The sequence below is a fragment of the Glycine max genome, chromosome 10 (assembly GCF_000004515.6).
Source record: "Glycine max cultivar Williams 82 chromosome 10, Glycine_max_v4.0, whole genome shotgun sequence".
In the NCBI taxonomy this organism is placed as follows: domain Eukaryota; kingdom Viridiplantae; phylum Streptophyta; class Magnoliopsida; order Fabales; family Fabaceae; genus Glycine; species Glycine max.
In genome coordinates this window covers 34,981,857-34,999,527 of record NC_038246.2, presented here as the reverse complement: position 1 = coordinate 34,999,527, position 17,671 = coordinate 34,981,857, and the positions used below count along the sequence as shown (strand labels likewise).

The 17,671-nt window shown below is 35.5% G+C and overlaps 2 protein-coding genes across 2 annotated transcripts; both read right to left on the bottom strand.

The window, feature by feature from the left end:
* Positions 1 to 400: 400 nt before the first annotated feature.
* LOC102665119 (uncharacterized) lies at positions 401 to 937 on the bottom strand. The gene has a single exon (XM_006590064.1). It carries the CDS (start codon positions 935 to 937, stop codon positions 401 to 403), a length of 537 nt encoding a protein of 178 aa, XP_006590127.1.
* A 603-nt stretch (positions 938 to 1,540) lies between these two features.
* On the bottom strand, positions 1,541 to 4,072 carry LOC100783452 (uncharacterized). The gene is made up of 6 exons (XM_006590063.1): positions 3,861 to 4,072; positions 3,467 to 3,728; positions 3,334 to 3,369; positions 2,731 to 3,252; positions 1,757 to 2,593; positions 1,541 to 1,633 (listed from the first exon to the last, which is right to left on the bottom strand). Exons 1-6 carry the CDS (start codon positions 4,070 to 4,072, stop codon positions 1,541 to 1,543), a joined length of 1,962 nt encoding a protein of 653 aa, XP_006590126.1.
* Positions 4,073 to 17,671: the final 13,599 nt, after the last annotated feature.

The following is a 17,671-nucleotide window of genomic DNA, read 5'->3' as shown; positions in this document are numbered from 1 at the left end:
GGTAAGCTTGGTCTCTTTTTCATTTGTAGTATAGTTTTCTCTTTTTCACTACCATTGTCTCTGTTTCAGTGGGTGTTCACTCTTTTTCATTGTCACTGTGTGTAAAAGTAATATAGTTTACTAAGATATTACCCTTAAATTTTCTATAATTAAAATCATTCAGCACAGTAACATCATGATCATTTTTTTTTGCTCAGCAAAAATAGATAATATATATTGATAGAGTACCAGAGGTACTAAAATACAAGGTACTGGGTTGCCCAGTGCAGTGGTTCCACTGCAGACTAAAATGGAGTCTAGATTGGAACCATAGCCGAGCTACCCCAGCCAAGGGCAGAACTACAATTAGTCTTGTAGGGACCCTTCTATATAGGTTACATAAATTCAAAGCCCCTCCCACCTAATTACTAAACGCTTCCTTGATGTTAGAGGACCATTGATTGAAGTGAATTGCAAAGTCCTTCTCCATGACTTTAATCCATGTCCATAGTAATAGGACTGCCTCTTCAATCAGTTTACTACCGTCAAGCGTGTCATTATGGAATACTATTTTATTTCTATGCTTCCAAATTGTGGATGTCATAGCTATCCACCAACAGCGCCATCTTATTTGTTTCTTTCCTTCCACATACCCTAGTACATGTTGTAGATAATAATCCCTTGGATTCTGTGGTAGAGCTGTAAGTAGGTTGACCCAAGATAGAGACTCCCACCATAGAGGCTGGATTTTGCTGCAGCTGAAGAATAGATGAGCAGCCTCCTCCATAGCACCTCCACAGAATGGGCACATAAGATCATTGACCGTTACTTGGCGCCTGCTGAGATTCATCTTTGTCGGGAGTCTATCCCTAATTAGTCTCCATGCAAACACCAGTGATTTGGTAGGGATTTTGAGCTTCCATAGATCCACAAAATCTGAACTCTGGTGTGCTCCCATTTGTTCTCCCTAAATCAATTCATATCCACTTCTTGTCGTGTAGTATCCACCTTGATCACGCTTCCAAATCCATTTATCCTCCATGTTTGGCTAAATCTGTTGCTGTGATAATTCCTCAAGGAAATTGTCTGCATTTGAATTTCGCAGTCAAATAGGGGCCTCCTCCAAGCTAGCTTCCATTCCCAACCACTGCAGGTAGTATTCCCCATGTTTATGATGTTGTCTTTTTGTTGGCATGAGTTTTGATACAACCTGGGGTATTTCTCCCTTAGTGGAGTAGCATTTTCTGTCGAAGGGTCTTCCCAAAATCTTAATTTCTCCCCACTCCCCACCTTCCATTTTGTTTCCCTTTTGATTAATTGAGTCTGCTATTGCTGCTGAATTAATATCAGATCCTTCCACCAGATTGATTGCCTTGTTGCTGTCGTGCCTTCTTCCAATTCCCTCCAGCCCCCATATTTTGATATTAGAATTTTTGCCCAGTGCTCCTGCTGGTTGTGAAATAAATCCCAGCGCCATTTTCCCAACAAAGTTGAATTGAAAGTCCTAAGATCTTTAATGCCAAGTCCTTCTTTATCCTTTGGATTGCAGACTGTTTTCCAATTAACCCAAGCAATCTTTCTTAGTTCCACACCTCCTCCCCATAGAAATTGCCTCTGAATTGCTTCCAATCTGGATATTACTCTTGAAGGTACCCTGAAAAAGGAAAAAAAAGTAGATAGGGATTGTTGTTAGGGCTGAATTTATGAGTGTCACTCTCCCCCCAAATGAGATATGTCGGTGTTTCCAAGAAGATAATTTTCTCTCGAATTTTCTGACTATAGGATCCCAAAGAGTACTACTTCTTGGATTATCCCCAATGGGGATACCCAAGTATTCAAAAGGAAAGGACAGAACTCCACAATTCAGGTATCTAGCTGCCTCCATCTGCCACTGCTCATTCTTCCCAATTGCCCCAACGCTGCTTTTTGCGAAATTTATTTTTAACCCAGATACCAGCTCAAAGCTTCTCAGGATGGACTTTATTATCTTCACATTTTGCCATGTAGCTTCACCAAAGAATATGGTGTCGTCTGCATACTGCAAAATGTTAACTGGTATGTTATTCTTTCCTACGAGAAAGCTACTGAAGAGGTTTTTGTCCAATGCTTCTCTCATGAGGCCAGTTAATCCTTCAGCGGCAATGTTAAACAAAAGAGGCGCTAGTGAGTCACCTTGCCTTAAGCCTCTGTGAGGTATGAACTCATTTGTGGGGCTGCCATTGACCAATACAGAGATCATGGCTGAAGTAAGACATCCTTCAATCCATCTTATCCACTTTGAACAAAAACCCATTCTCCTCATCATGTATGATAGGAATGCCCACGAGACTGAATCGTATGCTCTTTCGATGTCAACTTTAAACACCATACAAGGCTTATGGTTCCTCTTGGCTTCCTCTACCGCCTCGTTGGCTATCAACACGGTGTGCAACATATGTCTGCCACTAATAAAAGCAGATTGTCTCTCGTCAATAATATTTGCCATCGTCTGTTTGCTAGGAGCTTTGCCACGATCTTGTATACACATCCAATAAGCGATATGGGTCTGTATTGGCTTAAATTTTGTGGGTCTTTCAGTTTTGGAATCAGAGTGATAAATGAAGCATTGCTTCCCCTAGGAAAAACCCCATTTGCATGGAATTCATCAAGGAAGCGGCTGATGTCAGGCTTGAGTACGTCCCAAAACTGTTTAATAAATTTAAAATTGAGTCCATGCGGTCCTGGGCTTTTTTCACTTCCACAATCCCACACTGCCGCTCTTATTTCTTCCTCATTAAACTTTCCCACCAGCAGCTGGTTTTGATGTTGTGTAATACCCTCAAATCTTACTCCATCAAGGACTGGTATGCACTGTTCAAGCTCAGTGAATCTACTGCTGAAGAAGCGCCTCACCTCCTCTTTAACACTTTTGGGGTCATCTGTCCATGTCCCATTGATAAGCACTCCTTTGACTGCATTGGTTGTACGTCTGTAGTTCATCAATAGGTGGAAATACCTAGAGTTGCAGTCCCCTTCCCTTATCCACCTCACTCTCGCTTTTTGTCTCATGAGAGACTCATGAGCTTGTGTTGCTGCCCATAATTCTGCTTGTAGTGTTTTGCGCTTCATCAGTTCATGTTGAGTCAGCTGAGTAGTGATATTAGCATCTTCCAATCTGTTTAGTTCCGCCTCAATCAGCTGTACCTTTTTTAGTGTATCACCAAAATGTTCCCTATTCCACAGCTTTATAGCCTCCTTGAGTTTCTTGATTTTCACTTTAAGTGCGAATCCCCCCTAACCAGTTGGTTGATTACTTGTCCAACAGTCTTTGACTACCTTTCCAAAGCTCTTATCCTTCAGCCAACAGTTGAATACCTTAAATGGTTTTGGCCCCCAGTCAATGGTCTTAGCCTTTAGCAGAATTGGGCAATGGTCAGAAAAGTTTCTGTCCAAGGTGAAAATGGTGGAAGCTGGCCATTTGAGAAGCCAATTGAGTGATACAAGGAACCTGTCTAGCCGACTCTTTGAAGCCCCATTTGGTTTGAACCATGTGAATCTCTTCCCCCACAGACGGTAGTTCTTGAAGCTCTAGTTCAGCTATCCATTCATTGAAATCATTGATAATACTAGCTTCTGCTCCCCTAGGTGATATACCCTCTCTTTCAGAATGATGCCTTATATTGTTGAAGTCACCCATAAAGCACCATATACAGTCTGGGTCTTGTTGTTTTATCTGCTTGAGTGCATCCCATAGAATTCGCTTTTGTTGACTATCACACGGAGAGTAAATATTCACAACACATGTTCTCTAATTTTCCTGGGTCCACACTCCATCCAATAGAATAAATCCTCTTCCCATTTCCTTTATTTCCAGTCTGAATGCATTCTCATTCCAAACACACACTAAGCCACCATCTGTGTTTATTGATGGCTGGAATTCCCATCCAATATCTGCATTTCCCCATAAGGCCTGGCACGTAGCCTTGTCAATTAGCTCCCTCTTAGATTTTTGGATGCATATCATGTCAACTTTGTGCTTCCTTACCATCCTCCTAATTGCAGCCCCTTTAACCCCTCTCCCGAGACCTCTGACGTTGTAGGATACAATATTCATGGTGCACTTTGTCTTTTTCCTATCTCTGCAACCTCCTACTTATCTCTGATTTCCATCTCCGTTATCTTGCTGATGACTGCTAGTTGTTGTAACTCAGTATGAACTCCCATGCTTTTTGCTAATTCCCATTGAGACTCTGCCTCTTGGATGTCTATTTCATCTGGTTTCTTCGAATTTCCATTAGCTTCTGGACTTTCATTAGATGCAGGAGGTATGGTGTCACCCGATAAAGGAGCCTCACACTGTGTGCATTGATCTCCCCTGTGTTGGGCCTGCTTTCAGCAACTTCCCTTTTTTCTAACAAACACCTTCCATTCACTAACCACACTTGTCTTTTGGCAAGACTTATTATTTTGCTTTCTGAAATTTCTGGATTGATGAGAGAGGAGAGAGAGAGACCGAGAGACCGAGAGGAGACAGAGAGAGATGAGGGAGAGTGGACCACCGTGAGCAAGGGAAGAGGGAGACAGCAAGGGTAACAAGAACTGAACTTGTCAAGAGTTTCCACATACTTGGAATCAGAAGCAATTATATAAGGGCTTCCTCTGACAAGAAAGAATCTAAGGTTGGAGCTTGGAATGTCCAAAGTGACACCAAGGGCTTGTGTGAGTATGTTTTAGAGGCAGATTGTTGTTCTAATAAGATTAAAAAAGAATGAAACCAAGATTGGAAAGGGCTTTCCACGTACGAATCAGACACAAGTCGATTCCATGTTCACAGAATCACCAGTTTCCCAACCTTTTTCTTATCATCAATTGTCTCTTTTTATTCTCACTTCCTTAACTCAGTATCTACCAACTGAGATACATTAGGAATAGCAAAGGGAAAGTGGCCATGCATATGCAAGCACCCACAATCAGTCTTAACACTCCAAGGTCCCCAACATAGGGAAATAGGATACAGCTCTGCACTATTATCCTATGTAATTTTCTTTCAGCTTGTATTTTTTTCTGCAAAAATAATATTCTATTAATTGAGTACCAGTGGTACTAGAATTACAAACTGCATTCCAGATTAGTCCCAATACATAAAGGTTGGGACCAAAATTTGGTATAATATCATTTTACATAATTTGCTCTAATAGTCTATCCTCTTCTATTGAGAAATGCTGCTCTGATGTTTGAGGACCAGAGACACACACACACTCATGACACACACACACACACACACACACACACACACACACAAGTTTGATAACAAATTTGTTCAATTATACATGCAGAAATTTCTTCAATTCTAACTTATTAGGTGTGACAAGGTAGCTGGCCTCTTCATAAGGTACTTATCTCTAAATTTAACTTAAATTCTACTGAAGTGGTGATGACCTACTAATATTAGTGAAAACAAATTTTCCAAGTGTACCTAAGTTAATTTATTCAGAGTTGTTTATTCCTATTTTAAGTTTTGAAATATGCTTGCATGATTGTATTTGTATGAGGATTATATTGTTTTTTATATAAATTATGGCAAGCTAAACAGTAGTGAGTATAATGTTGGTATTTTAGGGGCAGTGTACTTATTTTTGTTTTTTTTTTAATTTTTTTTTATCAGCAAAGATAATATATCATATATAAAGAAAGAGTAGCAGACGTACTAAGATACAAAAGAGAGGTAACCATGGTAATGGTTCCATAATCAGACAAAACTAGTTTGAGAGGGAACCACTCTATAGAAACCTAAGAAAAGTACAAAACTAGTAGCCAAAATTGTATCCTCTACTAGTACAAAACACCGGTGTGCGCACCGATGATATAGGATTTACGCTGGTAGACCTAAAGAAACTTGGTTACCACAATGACCCTTTCATCATGGCAGAACAAGCTAGACAAGTATTTTACGTGCAAGACCCTTGTGATGAAAGGTGGTGCGTGGTTCTGCAGGGCAAAACAATTGGTGTTAATGTAGAAGATGATGATTCATACATGGACACCTATGTTAGTCCTTTGACCGCTCAAATCACTCGTAACATTGTCGGAGAAGAAGAAGCTGACGACGTTCATGCTAATCGAAATGATCATGATGAAGGAGAATTGATTAACATCGTCTAATGTAATTTTCTGCAGAGACAGAGGTCACCAAAGCAAGTAAGTGACAGCTACATTTTTCTCTGATTGAGGCATCGGTTTTTTGTTTTAGATGGTATCCTTAGGACTTCATACAGCTCATGTTTGTCGCCAGTTTCATCATCCACCACCCTTTTCTTCTCTGTCTTCTCACGTTTATTGTTGTTTAACCCATATTTATGCTTTCTTCCCTTCATGTCTTGTTTTATCACAACTTTAGCTGAATCTCCTATCTTCAGTACAGTTGAATCTCCTGTCTTATTCTCCAATGACACACTTTGATGGCCTGTATCTCTTTTCTTCGTATGTTCTAGTGCTTCAGCTTCAAAATGCATAAAGCAATCAGAATTTTCCAGTGATCACCAAAGGCTTCTGCATCAGCGTTGACACTCTCCACCCTCTTTGGTTTATGCTTCTGTGCTGCATTCCGTGCTTCCTCGTTATAAATCTCAGATTTATTCGAGGTTGCACTAGAACGATCAGCACCAATCTGTGCTTCTTCCTCGTCTACCAGCTCAATATCTTTCCTTTCAACTTTTGTTTTGTAAATTATAGTGTAGTTTACAAAAGCAAAGGTGAAACGAAAGATATTGAGCTGGTAGAGGAGGAACAGGCACGGATTGGTGCTGATCCTTCTAATGAGACCTCCAATAAATCTGAGAATTATAAGGAGGAAGCACGGAATGCAACACAGAAGCATAAACCAAAGAAGGTAGAGAGTGTCAACATTGATGCAAAAGCCTTTGGTGATGACTGGAAAATTCTGATTGCTTTATGCATTCTGAAGCTGAACCACTAGAACATACGAAGAAAAGAGATACAGGCCATCAAAGTGTGTCATTGGAAAATAAGACAGGAGATTCAACTGTGCTGAAGATAGGAAATTCGGATAAAGTTGTGATAAAACAAGACATGAAGGGAAGAAGGCATAAATATGGGTTTAACAACAACAAACGTGAGAAGGAGAGAAGAAAAGGGTGGTGGATGATGAAACTGGTGACAAACATCAGCTGGATGAAGTCCTATGAAGATCCTCCACATTCTCAAAGAGGGGAACGAGAAACAATTTGAAGGTTGTACATTCAGGAACTAAAGAATTAAAAATAGCTAGTAATAAGAGGGATTTGTTTTTGGGATTTTCTGAGCACCAAGAGCGGCTACGCAAGAAGCTTGCACTTGAGGAGGGAAGGATATTTGCAAGTAATGAACAACTTTCTTAATTATTTGTCCTTCAGATTTTACTGTTTCTTTTTGCTAATATGTAAATATAAATAGTATAAGGCTATGGCGTAAAAACATGGTCTATATTTACTTCTAAGATTGTTAGGGGTAAAAAAGACCATGTCCATAAGCCATAGCCTTATACTATTTATATTTACATATAAATATCAAAGAAAATCAATATCAAAGAAAACATGGATGAGGTCCTAAGGATGCCATGTACATGTGTATTTCTGAAGATATAGTATTTATATTCCATCAAGCATACATTGACTGTTGATTACATGTAATAGACTTTTTATAACATGGTTGCCCCAAATCACAATTAAAAAGCACAACTACCAATCTTTCGGAGTCCTTTGGTTAATTTGTCTTGACTCCTTCTGTGGTGGGGTTTTGTTTAATAATATTATACTTTTGTCTTCCAAAAAAAACTTATGACTGATCTTCTTTTCATTAATCATATTTTGTATGTTATTGTATAAAAGATCATGGGTTCTCCACCTGCCTCCACTCCTCCTCTTCCTCCTCCTCCTCCTCCTCCTTCTCCTCCTCCTGCTCCTCCTACTTCGGACGCTTCGGCTTCGCCGTCTACCGTGAAGTGGACACGCAAAGCCTCACGTCTACGATCGTTGTCCACTAGATCACCTGGTGCTGAGAGACCAGTGGTGCATATTGATCCTGCTACCGGGAAGGCCGACGGTCCCCACAGGAAGAAATTAAGAACATATTTGGGGATTGTGGCGCGTGATAAGGTGGACATCACCTACGAGAACTGGAAGGAGGTCCCTACTACTCAAAAGGACCTAATTTGGGAGGATATTCAGGTATTTCTCTTTTCTTATTTGATTTTGTTTAATTAATAGCCAAAAAATACATTATTGTAACAAATAAACTTTATTTGATGTTGTCAGGAGGAATTTGATATCCCAGAGGCTTCTGACAGTAGGACGAAAAGGAAGTTACTACAGACCGTGGGGGAGAGATGGAGGCAGTTTAAATCAGACCTCACGAGGAAATGGCCCCTTACAGCCGATCACGACGGTGTCGAGGACACTGTCTGTGAGAAATACGGCATCAGCAAGGAAAAGTGGGCCCAGTTTTACCAGACTCGCAGAGACCCTCCTTGGGAGGTATGTTCCTTGCCATTAAGTTGTTTTTCATATTAAACATGATGTTGTTATACTTCATTCTACCCATTTCAAACATTATTGTTTAATTTTTTCAGGATGTGCGCAAGAAGGCACAGGCCATCCAGAAGCAGAATATTGCCCCCCACGTTTTGTCTCGTGGGGGTTATGATTATTTGGAGTAGAAGCTCCTGGCTGAGAAGACGAAGGAGAAGCTGGAAGAAGTTGCACAGTCAGAAAGCGTTGATGGCGTCATCGACCCTCCATCCTCGGTCAGACGCCACGTGAAGTGGAAGATGGCCCGCACGAAGAAGACAGGAGAGATGACGACTGAGGCCGCAAAGGAAATCGTTGAGAAGATTGTAAGTCATTTTCAACTAACCATTACAATTATGTTTCAATATTTTGAGAATGCCATGTACCACTGTGTATTTTCTATGCAGGATTTGTTTGAGGAGCAGGCCACACAGGGATCGTTCGTCCCCCATGGACGTCAGGATGTTCTCGCCGCTGCTATTGGACGTCCAAAGCACCCTGGACGTGTCCGTGCTGCTGGAGCCGGTGTCACCATCAAGCAATACTTTGGATCGGCTCCACGGACGTCCCGCAGTGCTTCCTCCCTGCCTCCTGATGAATTATAGCAGCTGACCCAGCAGATCAGGAACCAGCTAGAAGAGTCCATCATAAAGAAAGTGACGAGGCAGGTCATGACATCCTTCAGCTAGCTTCAGTCGCAGATGCAATCTCAGGGACTTGCAGTGCCTCCTGAGCCTCTGGTTGGTCCCTCAGGTCCTCGAGTGAGCACAAAGGGGAGTTGTGTTGATCCCTCAGGAAACGATCCTCAAACGGGTGACTCTGACAGGTGCGGCTTGTACATAGAAGCAGATCCTGCCCGCCTGGTTGCCATGGGGAGAGTTTATGAGGGATCCACTGTTGTTCATAACACTCCTTTGTTAACTGGCCAAGTAAAGGTGAGTGTGGAGGAGGTTACAGATGCAGATGCTCCAATTCCTGTACCCACTGATGAGGTTTCCTTAGTGGGGCAGGCACTTCACACCTTCCTTGCTTGGCCGACACATCTGGTCAAGTCTTTATCACAGCAGATACTTATTGCCCTTACTATATGTTTCTTCTTTTTAAATTAATTCATTAAGTATGCCTCAAATTAGGCTATTTAACTTTGTTTCATGAACAGGTAGTTGTGTCTCCGGCAAAACCACCTCCGAAGCCCGATCCGGAGGTCGATGATCCGCTTTATCTGATGACATTGACCATCCCAGAGCTTTTCTTGAGGCCTTATCAGGTTAGATGGGATGCCACCGTGTTCGGGGTCGTTAATCCAGATTTCCCCCTCTACATAAAACACGAAGACCTCTCCGAAATCGCACACGGTGGTCAATGTCTCAGCATATTAGTGTTACAGTTGTGGATTCAGTAAGTCTTTATATAAAAGGCTTTTAATTACCTAAGTTATGGCTTTCAATTCATAAATATTTAACTTTGACTTAACATAAATAGGCATCTCACTGAAACATGTATGCGAGTGGGGAATTCTGATATCTATGGATTCCTCGAGCCACAGTCCATTCAGAGGTCTGGGCAATCGCAGTTTGAGTCTGAAAGTTACATAAAAAGTTGGATGCAGAGTTCACAACGCGATGTCTATCTTGGAGTCTACCTAAATGGGTAAGTCACAAAATAACTAAATTTAATTAATGTTTACTAATGTACTAACCCATTTTAGGTTCCATTACAGCGAACACTGGCAGATGGTGGTCATCCTGCCCAAGGAACACCTAGTTGTCTGGTTTTGTTCATTGCATAACAGGCCAGACAACTACCTTAAGGGGATTATTAATAGGTTAGTGTTCTTTTCAATACATTTGCATTGTAATACCTCAACGTACAACACCAGTTTTTAATTGTTACTCATATGGAACAGTGCTATCAACGGTCTTGATGATGCTCCACAGCCTAAATCAAAGGCTTCTGCTAGGTGGACTGTCGTCAAGGTACGTCATTTAGATAAAACTTCCACTTATATATATTTCTTTATGTGTCTGTACACTAGTTGTTTAATTTATATCCAAATTTCATTATGTATTTAGTGTAATAGACAAAAAGGAAGGACTGAGTGTGGCTACTATATGATGCACTGGATGTCCACCATCATTTTAGGAACTTTTAGGAATAATTGAGAAGCGGTAAGTTTATTTCAAACAAAATCGATTTATTTATAATTTGTATTACATTATTAACTTATTATGATTTATTTCATCGTGCAGTATTTTAACGATCCTAGACCATTGGAGCCAGAGAGATTAAAAGCATTGCGGATCCAGTGGGCACAGTTTTATCTCTGAGTTAGAGATCAGCCCTAGGATTTAGGGACATTATCTTTAGCTTTAGTTTACTTTGGTTTAACATTTTTTACATTTTCTATGTAACATGAACATTGAATTCATTTGATGATTGTTCTTTATGATAAATCAATTATTTGATGTTTATTATCATTAAAACTTCTTGAAAGCAGAATAAAATGTTTATTTGCTATGAATTGGGCCTCCTGAAATTGCATTTGACAGGTACAATTTTGGGTTTACTGTAAAAACAGAAAGTATATATAAAAAAAACTTGAAAACAACATCGGTTATTAACAAAAACCGATGTTAATATCATAAACAACATCGGTTATTTACAAAAACCGATGTCAATATGAACCTTAACATCGGTTGTAATAGAAAACCGATGTTAACGTTTGTATATTAACATCGGTTATTTGTATATAACCAATGTCAACGTTTGTATTTTAACATCGGTTATCTGTAGATAACCGATGTCAACTCCTGTACATTAACATCGGTTAGTTATAAATAACCGATGTGAACATTTGAATATTAACATCGGTTATGTACACATAACCGATGTTATACACAAAGAACTACACCAAATAAGTGTATGCATCATCAACATTGACATCGGTTTTCTAGCAAAACCGATGTTAATGGAATATATTAATATCGGTTATCGTAGGAAACCGTTGTTAATGTAACATATTAACATCAATTTTACTGGAAAACCGATGTCAACGTTCATCATGCGTACACTTTTTTTGCTATTGTTCATTGTGTTTAACATCGGGTATTTGGAGAACCGATGTTGTCACATACATGTTAACATCGGTTCTCCAAAATCGATGTTAACATTGATACATTCAACATCGGCACTTTCAACATCGGTTTTAGAACCGATGTAGAATGTTCTAAATAACCGATGTTGAAAGTGTATTTTCTAATAGTGATTTATGAACCCTCTCTTTCTCTCTCTCTCTTCTTCATTTGTATCAACTTTTACAAGTTCTATTTGGATCAATCATGATCCAAATAATGTAATTGTTCAAGTTACTGAGTGAATGAAGTAGGATTCAAGTATGCAATTCTCTATTTCCGATCAATCTTCTTATGTGATCTTATTTCAATTCTTTGCTTAAATTCATGCACAAGAGTGATCAATCTTGCTTTTAGGAAGTGAATTGTGTGGAAACAAGTTCATATCCTATATTTGAATTGAAATTGTGTAAGAACATGGTTTTAGGGATGAAATGACATTTTTGCATTGTAGAGATTCATTGTTCAAGTTCTAAGTTCTAGGTTGAATCACCTAAGTAATTAGGGAATAAACTTAGGATTCAAGAATTAATCACCTAAGGAATTTGGATTAATCAATTAAATTGAATCTTGATTGCATTAAACCATAAATAGTTATGTTTTTGCTATAGCGAATCTTTGTTTCCTACAATGAATTTCTTCCTTAAAAACAAAAAATCCCGAGCCATTTGCCACAACGAATTGATACCTTGATACGGTGAATGCTTCTAAAATTTTTCCTTGTTTTAGATAACTTTCTTTGCTAACTACCTAAAAAGTTGCACTAAGTCTCTGTGGATACAATAACTCAATACTCATTGTTTCTTTACTACAAGTGTACTAGGTTCAATTGCCTATCTCATCAGTCAACAATTATCTCCAAGCCAAGGCCTGAGTGTGGTGTTGTGGCGAGGGAGCAAGTGCTTTGAGACCTTAAGGCAGTGTGGGTTCACTGATTAAGGAGTTTTTCTATGTTGCTACAAGAGCTTGGGTGAAGCTTTGTGTAGTGATGAACCTCTTAATGTTGTTGTTGTAAACTAGTGGTGTTGGTGGTGGTTTTGATTAGTGAAAAATTTCACTGAAAGAGTGAGGACTTGGCATAGCCATGAGTTTAGGGTGAACCAATATAAAAATTTTGTTGTATTCTTATTCTCCCTATCTTCTCGACTGCCTTAAAATAGATTAACATCATATTTTCTTTTCATAAACAACTTTTCATTGAAACAATCCTTTGGACACAAAATTGAATTTTTAGAAAACCTATTTAACTGAAATAAACATTTTAAAGACTTTTTCTTTTAGAAAATTAAGAATTGTTTTATAAAACTGCTAAGTTCTCACTCTAAGCTCAGAACAAGTGTTGATTCTTAACATAGTCTTTCTAAACTATTTTTAGAACAACCAAGTTTTACAACAAAAAAAAAAGAAGCTTATGTTTTGAAAACACAATTCAACTACAACTTCTCGTGTTTCTTTATTCACATTAACAAGTGCTTAAAATAGATATCAAAATATATGAGAGCCTCTAATCGATCTTTCCCTTGTAGATTTCCAACTATGATATCATGTACCTTATCAAAATTCAAAGTGAAAATTCTAGATGAAGCTAATGTGTTGATTGTAAAAAGATGAAAGCTACAGGTTTTTAAAATAGTTTACGATAATTGAGTTTTATGTTTCCTAAACCACACAAAAGAACCAAGTTGTTGGTCCTAGTAGAACTAAGTTTGCTCCCGTTAAGTAAGGTATTGAATTCGAATCTTGTGAATGAAAAAAAATGTTATTAAGATGAGAGACTTCCCTAAAGGTGGCCAACCAGGTCCATTGGTAGATATTATTGGCAAAAGCCAAAGGATACTTCACACCAATATTATGGGTTAAAAAACATACACAAAAGAAATAAGTTACAATTAAAAAGGTCAGTTCCGAAATTAACAAAGAGACTTTACAAATAGGATATAATGGCACGCAATATGAACAAAATTACTCATTCCGTTGCATTTTATATGATGTTTTGGTAAAAAAAAAAAAACAAAAAACTAACTCCAAATTAGTTGTCTTTTACAGAACTAATGAAGCACTGAATATTATTTTCCATGGAATACCCTTAGTGGGAGTAGTTGTTACCATGTCATTTTCATCAAATTGAAACCGACACTGTTAATGAAAACTGTCACTATTTGTAAGTGAAATATGATAAAATTTAACGAAAATGACCTAAATGAAGCATTTTAAAAAATTAGAGGACATGATTGGAGCCTTTGGAAATTTAGGGGTTAAATTGGTCATTTTAAATTACATAGGGACTAATTAGTAATTAAGCCCAAATGAAAAAAATTCTAATTACTTATAAAAATAAATGGTACATTAGAAAGTTATATAATATATTTATGAAATATGTTTATCAAATGTGGAGTGTATTTAGTATAGCCGTATGTAATTTGGTCTTTGTGCACGAAGAACTTCAATTTGGATTATAGTGGACATGGCCAACCCACTTAATTAACAAGGTTTATTTTAAATAATATTAGTATTTATTTATATTATAATTTTTATATAGAATTATATAAATAATGTTAATTTATATATTTTTTAAATTTTCATATTTTAATCCGCAAAATAATATTTTTTATTACTTTTAATTATCATGTATATAATAGTTTTTTTTATTTATTAAGGTTAAAATGTTTCTAGTTGAACTTTTAAAATGAACTTAATCATTTTGACAGTTTTATAAAAAAAAATAATAATTAACTCTTAAAACATTTCCTAAAATTTATTATTTTAATTATTATTCTAAGTTTAAGTTATATTTTTCATATTCATTAGTTAAAAAATAAATACAAAATATATAAACACACATTTAAAAAATGAGAGTGTTACAACTCTAAGTCTTCAAATCCAAGAAAAAATGTATGGAGGATCCTACATTTTGGAGAAAGAACAAAGACACTCGTGGATTGTATAGTCACTATTTTGACACCTAAAGACATGGACAATGCCTTCAAGATTCAATATTTAACCCATATGTTTAAACCCTAATTTATTAATCTTAATGAATTAAAGTATAAAAAATACCGCTATATCACCTCAACAAAGGGAAAAAATAATGGTTGGGTAATTTAAAAATATGTATATAATTAATAATATTTTTTATAAAAAAAAGAGTGATTAAAATAAGAGTCAACTAAACTAATTTTGGCATAAAAATAAAAAATAAATATAAAGAGATATTTCTTAATTTTATATTTTGAAAGTTCTTATATTTTATTTTTGAAATAAATTATTTGAAAATTAAAATTTTAATCTCTTATCATTATTTTTTAATAATTTTGAGGGAAAACAAGTTAAATTTGTCTCACGAGGTAGGTTATTTGTATTCCATGATAAAAAAAAATGTGGTTCCAATGTGTATTTTTCTTACTAGATGAATTACATAAATTGTATAATAAAAAACCTGTTTTTCAAGACAAATATATATTTAAAAAACTTTTAGTAACATTCCTCCTTAAGGAAATCATCATTTGTATCCCTTATATCCAAATGATTTCTATTTGCATATCAAAATCAATATCTGCAGTATTTTTACATTATGAGATTTATTTAAATTTTATGATTAAAACCCTCGCCTTATAAGACAAATATATATTTGATAGACTTTTTAGTTTTTAGTAATCATCCCCCTCAAGAAAATTGTCATGTGTATCAATTATATAAGTGATACTTATTTAGCTTATCACCAATGATATATGTATTATTTTCATATTTAGGATACAAAAAAGTATTTCTTTGACAAAAAATTTTAACTAAAGTCAAAATTGGATTTCAATGCTTATTTGTCTAGCACGGAGAGATATTTAATTTTCATGATAAAAAATTTACCTTACAAAAAAAAATAAACATTTGAAATACATATTAATTTCATTAACATTCGTCCTCTGGAAAATTATTATTTGTATCACTAGTTTATAAATGACATTTTTTATCATATCAAAATGATTATTTGCATCATGTGCGTAGTTAAGATACAAATGACAGTTTCCATGACAAGAAATATTACCGAATGTGATTTCAATGTGTATCTGTATTGTAGTGAGATATTTATGTTCCATGATCGAAAACCCACCTTACAAAAAAAGATACATTTGAAATATTTTTTCATTTCAATAATACCCCTCTCAAGAAAATTGTCATTTGTATCTCTTTTATGCAAATGACAAGACAACTATACACTTGAAATGCTTTGCTGGCTTTAGTAAAGGAATTTGTCATTTGGTTCTATAATATGCAAATGACGTCTATTTAACATGACAAAATCAATAGTTTTGTCATTTGCATATTTAGTTTACAAATGATAGTTTCCTTGACAAGGAATCTTGTTGAAAGTCAAAATGTGATTCCAACGTGTATTTGTCTTGCTAGATGATTTATATGAATTGGATGACCAAAAATCCATCTTTTAATACAAATATATACTTAAAATATTTTTTGATTTTCTGTAATGCCCGTCCTAACAGAAATTATCATTTGTATTCATTATAAGAAAATGAAATCTTTTTGCATATCAAAATCAATATTTGCATCATTTTCATATTTAGGATACAAATGATAGTTTCCTTGACAAAGATTATATTTGAAAGTCAAAATTTGATTCTAACGTATATTGTCTTTCTGTGTGAGCTACTGAAATTTCATGATTAAAAATCCCATCTTACAAGACAAATTTATATTTGAAAGACTTTTTTTGTTTTTAGCAATGCTCCTCCTCAAGAAAGTAGTCATGTGTATCACTTATGCAAGTGACATTCATTTGTATCCCTTATAAGCAAATGATTTATATTTGCATATGAAAATCAATATTTGCATCATTTTCATATTTAAGATACACATTGCAGTTTCCTTAACGTGTAATATATTTGAAAGTTAAAATGTGATTCTAATGTATATTTATGCGAGTTATGTAAACTTCTTGATTAAAACCTCTGTCATATCGGGCCAGTGTATATTTGAAAGACTTTTTAGTTTTTAGTAATACTCCTTCTCAAGAAAATTATCATAGGTATCAATTATACAAGTGACACTTATTTAGCTTTTGATAAATTATATTTGCATCATTTTCATATTTAGGATACAAATAAGTATTTATTTGACAAATAATATTAACTAAAGTCAAAATTCAATTTCAATGTTTATATATCTAGCAAGATGAGTTATTTTTATTACATGATAAAAAATTATCTTATAAGAAAATTATACATTATAAATACTTGTTGACTTTGGTAACATTCCTCCTCAAGAAAATTGTCATTTGTATCCCTAGTTTTGGAATGACATTTTTTTATCATATCAAAATCATTATTCGTATCATTTTTATACTTAAAATACAAATAACAATTTCCTTGACAAGAAATATTATTGAATATGATTTCAATGTGTATCTATCTTGAAAAATGAGTTATTTATATTGCATGATAAAAAATTCATGTTAGAAAATAAATATACATTTTAAATAATTTTTCATTTCAATGATACTCTTTTCAAGAAAATTGTCATTTGTGTTTTAAGTATGCAAATGACATATAATATTTGTCCTAAAAAATGTATACCTTTAATTTGAATGTAGCATATATAAACCTAAGAACATATCATATATAACTGATACATAAATGTGTTAAAGTAAACAAGTTAGGCAATGAAGGCTATATATAAATTATACCTCTTGTGTTTCATCTTTATCCTATAGCGGAAACGTCTTTGAAGGAATAATGTCGGTAGAACATATACAAATTATGTTACAAATGTATCATGCCATAATTGTTTATTAAAAACCCAAATTCTTTAAGTGTCAAAAAGATTACAAGATAATAATGTAAACTAGAATGTAGTTAATCCTATGCTTCACACATTTAGAGCAATGATGATTAATGACAAAGAATATGATTATGCACAATGGTGTATAATTTTAGCCAATCAGATATAGTATATTTTTTATAGTACAACTATGCAGAATGTTGATTAGTTATAAGTGTATAATAAATT

What these genes read in the sequence shown, in the direction of transcription:
- LOC102665119 (XM_006590064.1), bottom strand. Translation starts at nt 937, where the DNA reads ATGGGAGCACACCAGAGTTCAGATTTTGTGGATCTATGGAAGCTCAAA.
- LOC100783452 (XM_006590063.1), bottom strand. Translation starts at nt 4,072, where the DNA reads ATGAATATTGTATCCTACAACGTCAGAGGTCTCGGGAGAGGGGTTAAA. An exon ending in TCAAAGAGTCGGCTAGACAG is followed by an intron (nt 3,370 to 3,466) that starts GTTCCTTGTATC and finishes ATTCTGCTAAAG; the next exon opens with GCTAAGACCATTGACTGGGG. An exon ending in AGGAAGAAATAAGAGCGGCA is followed by an intron (nt 2,594 to 2,730) that starts GTGTGGGATTGT and finishes GGTTTTTCCTAG; the next exon opens with GGGAAGCAATGCTTCATTTA.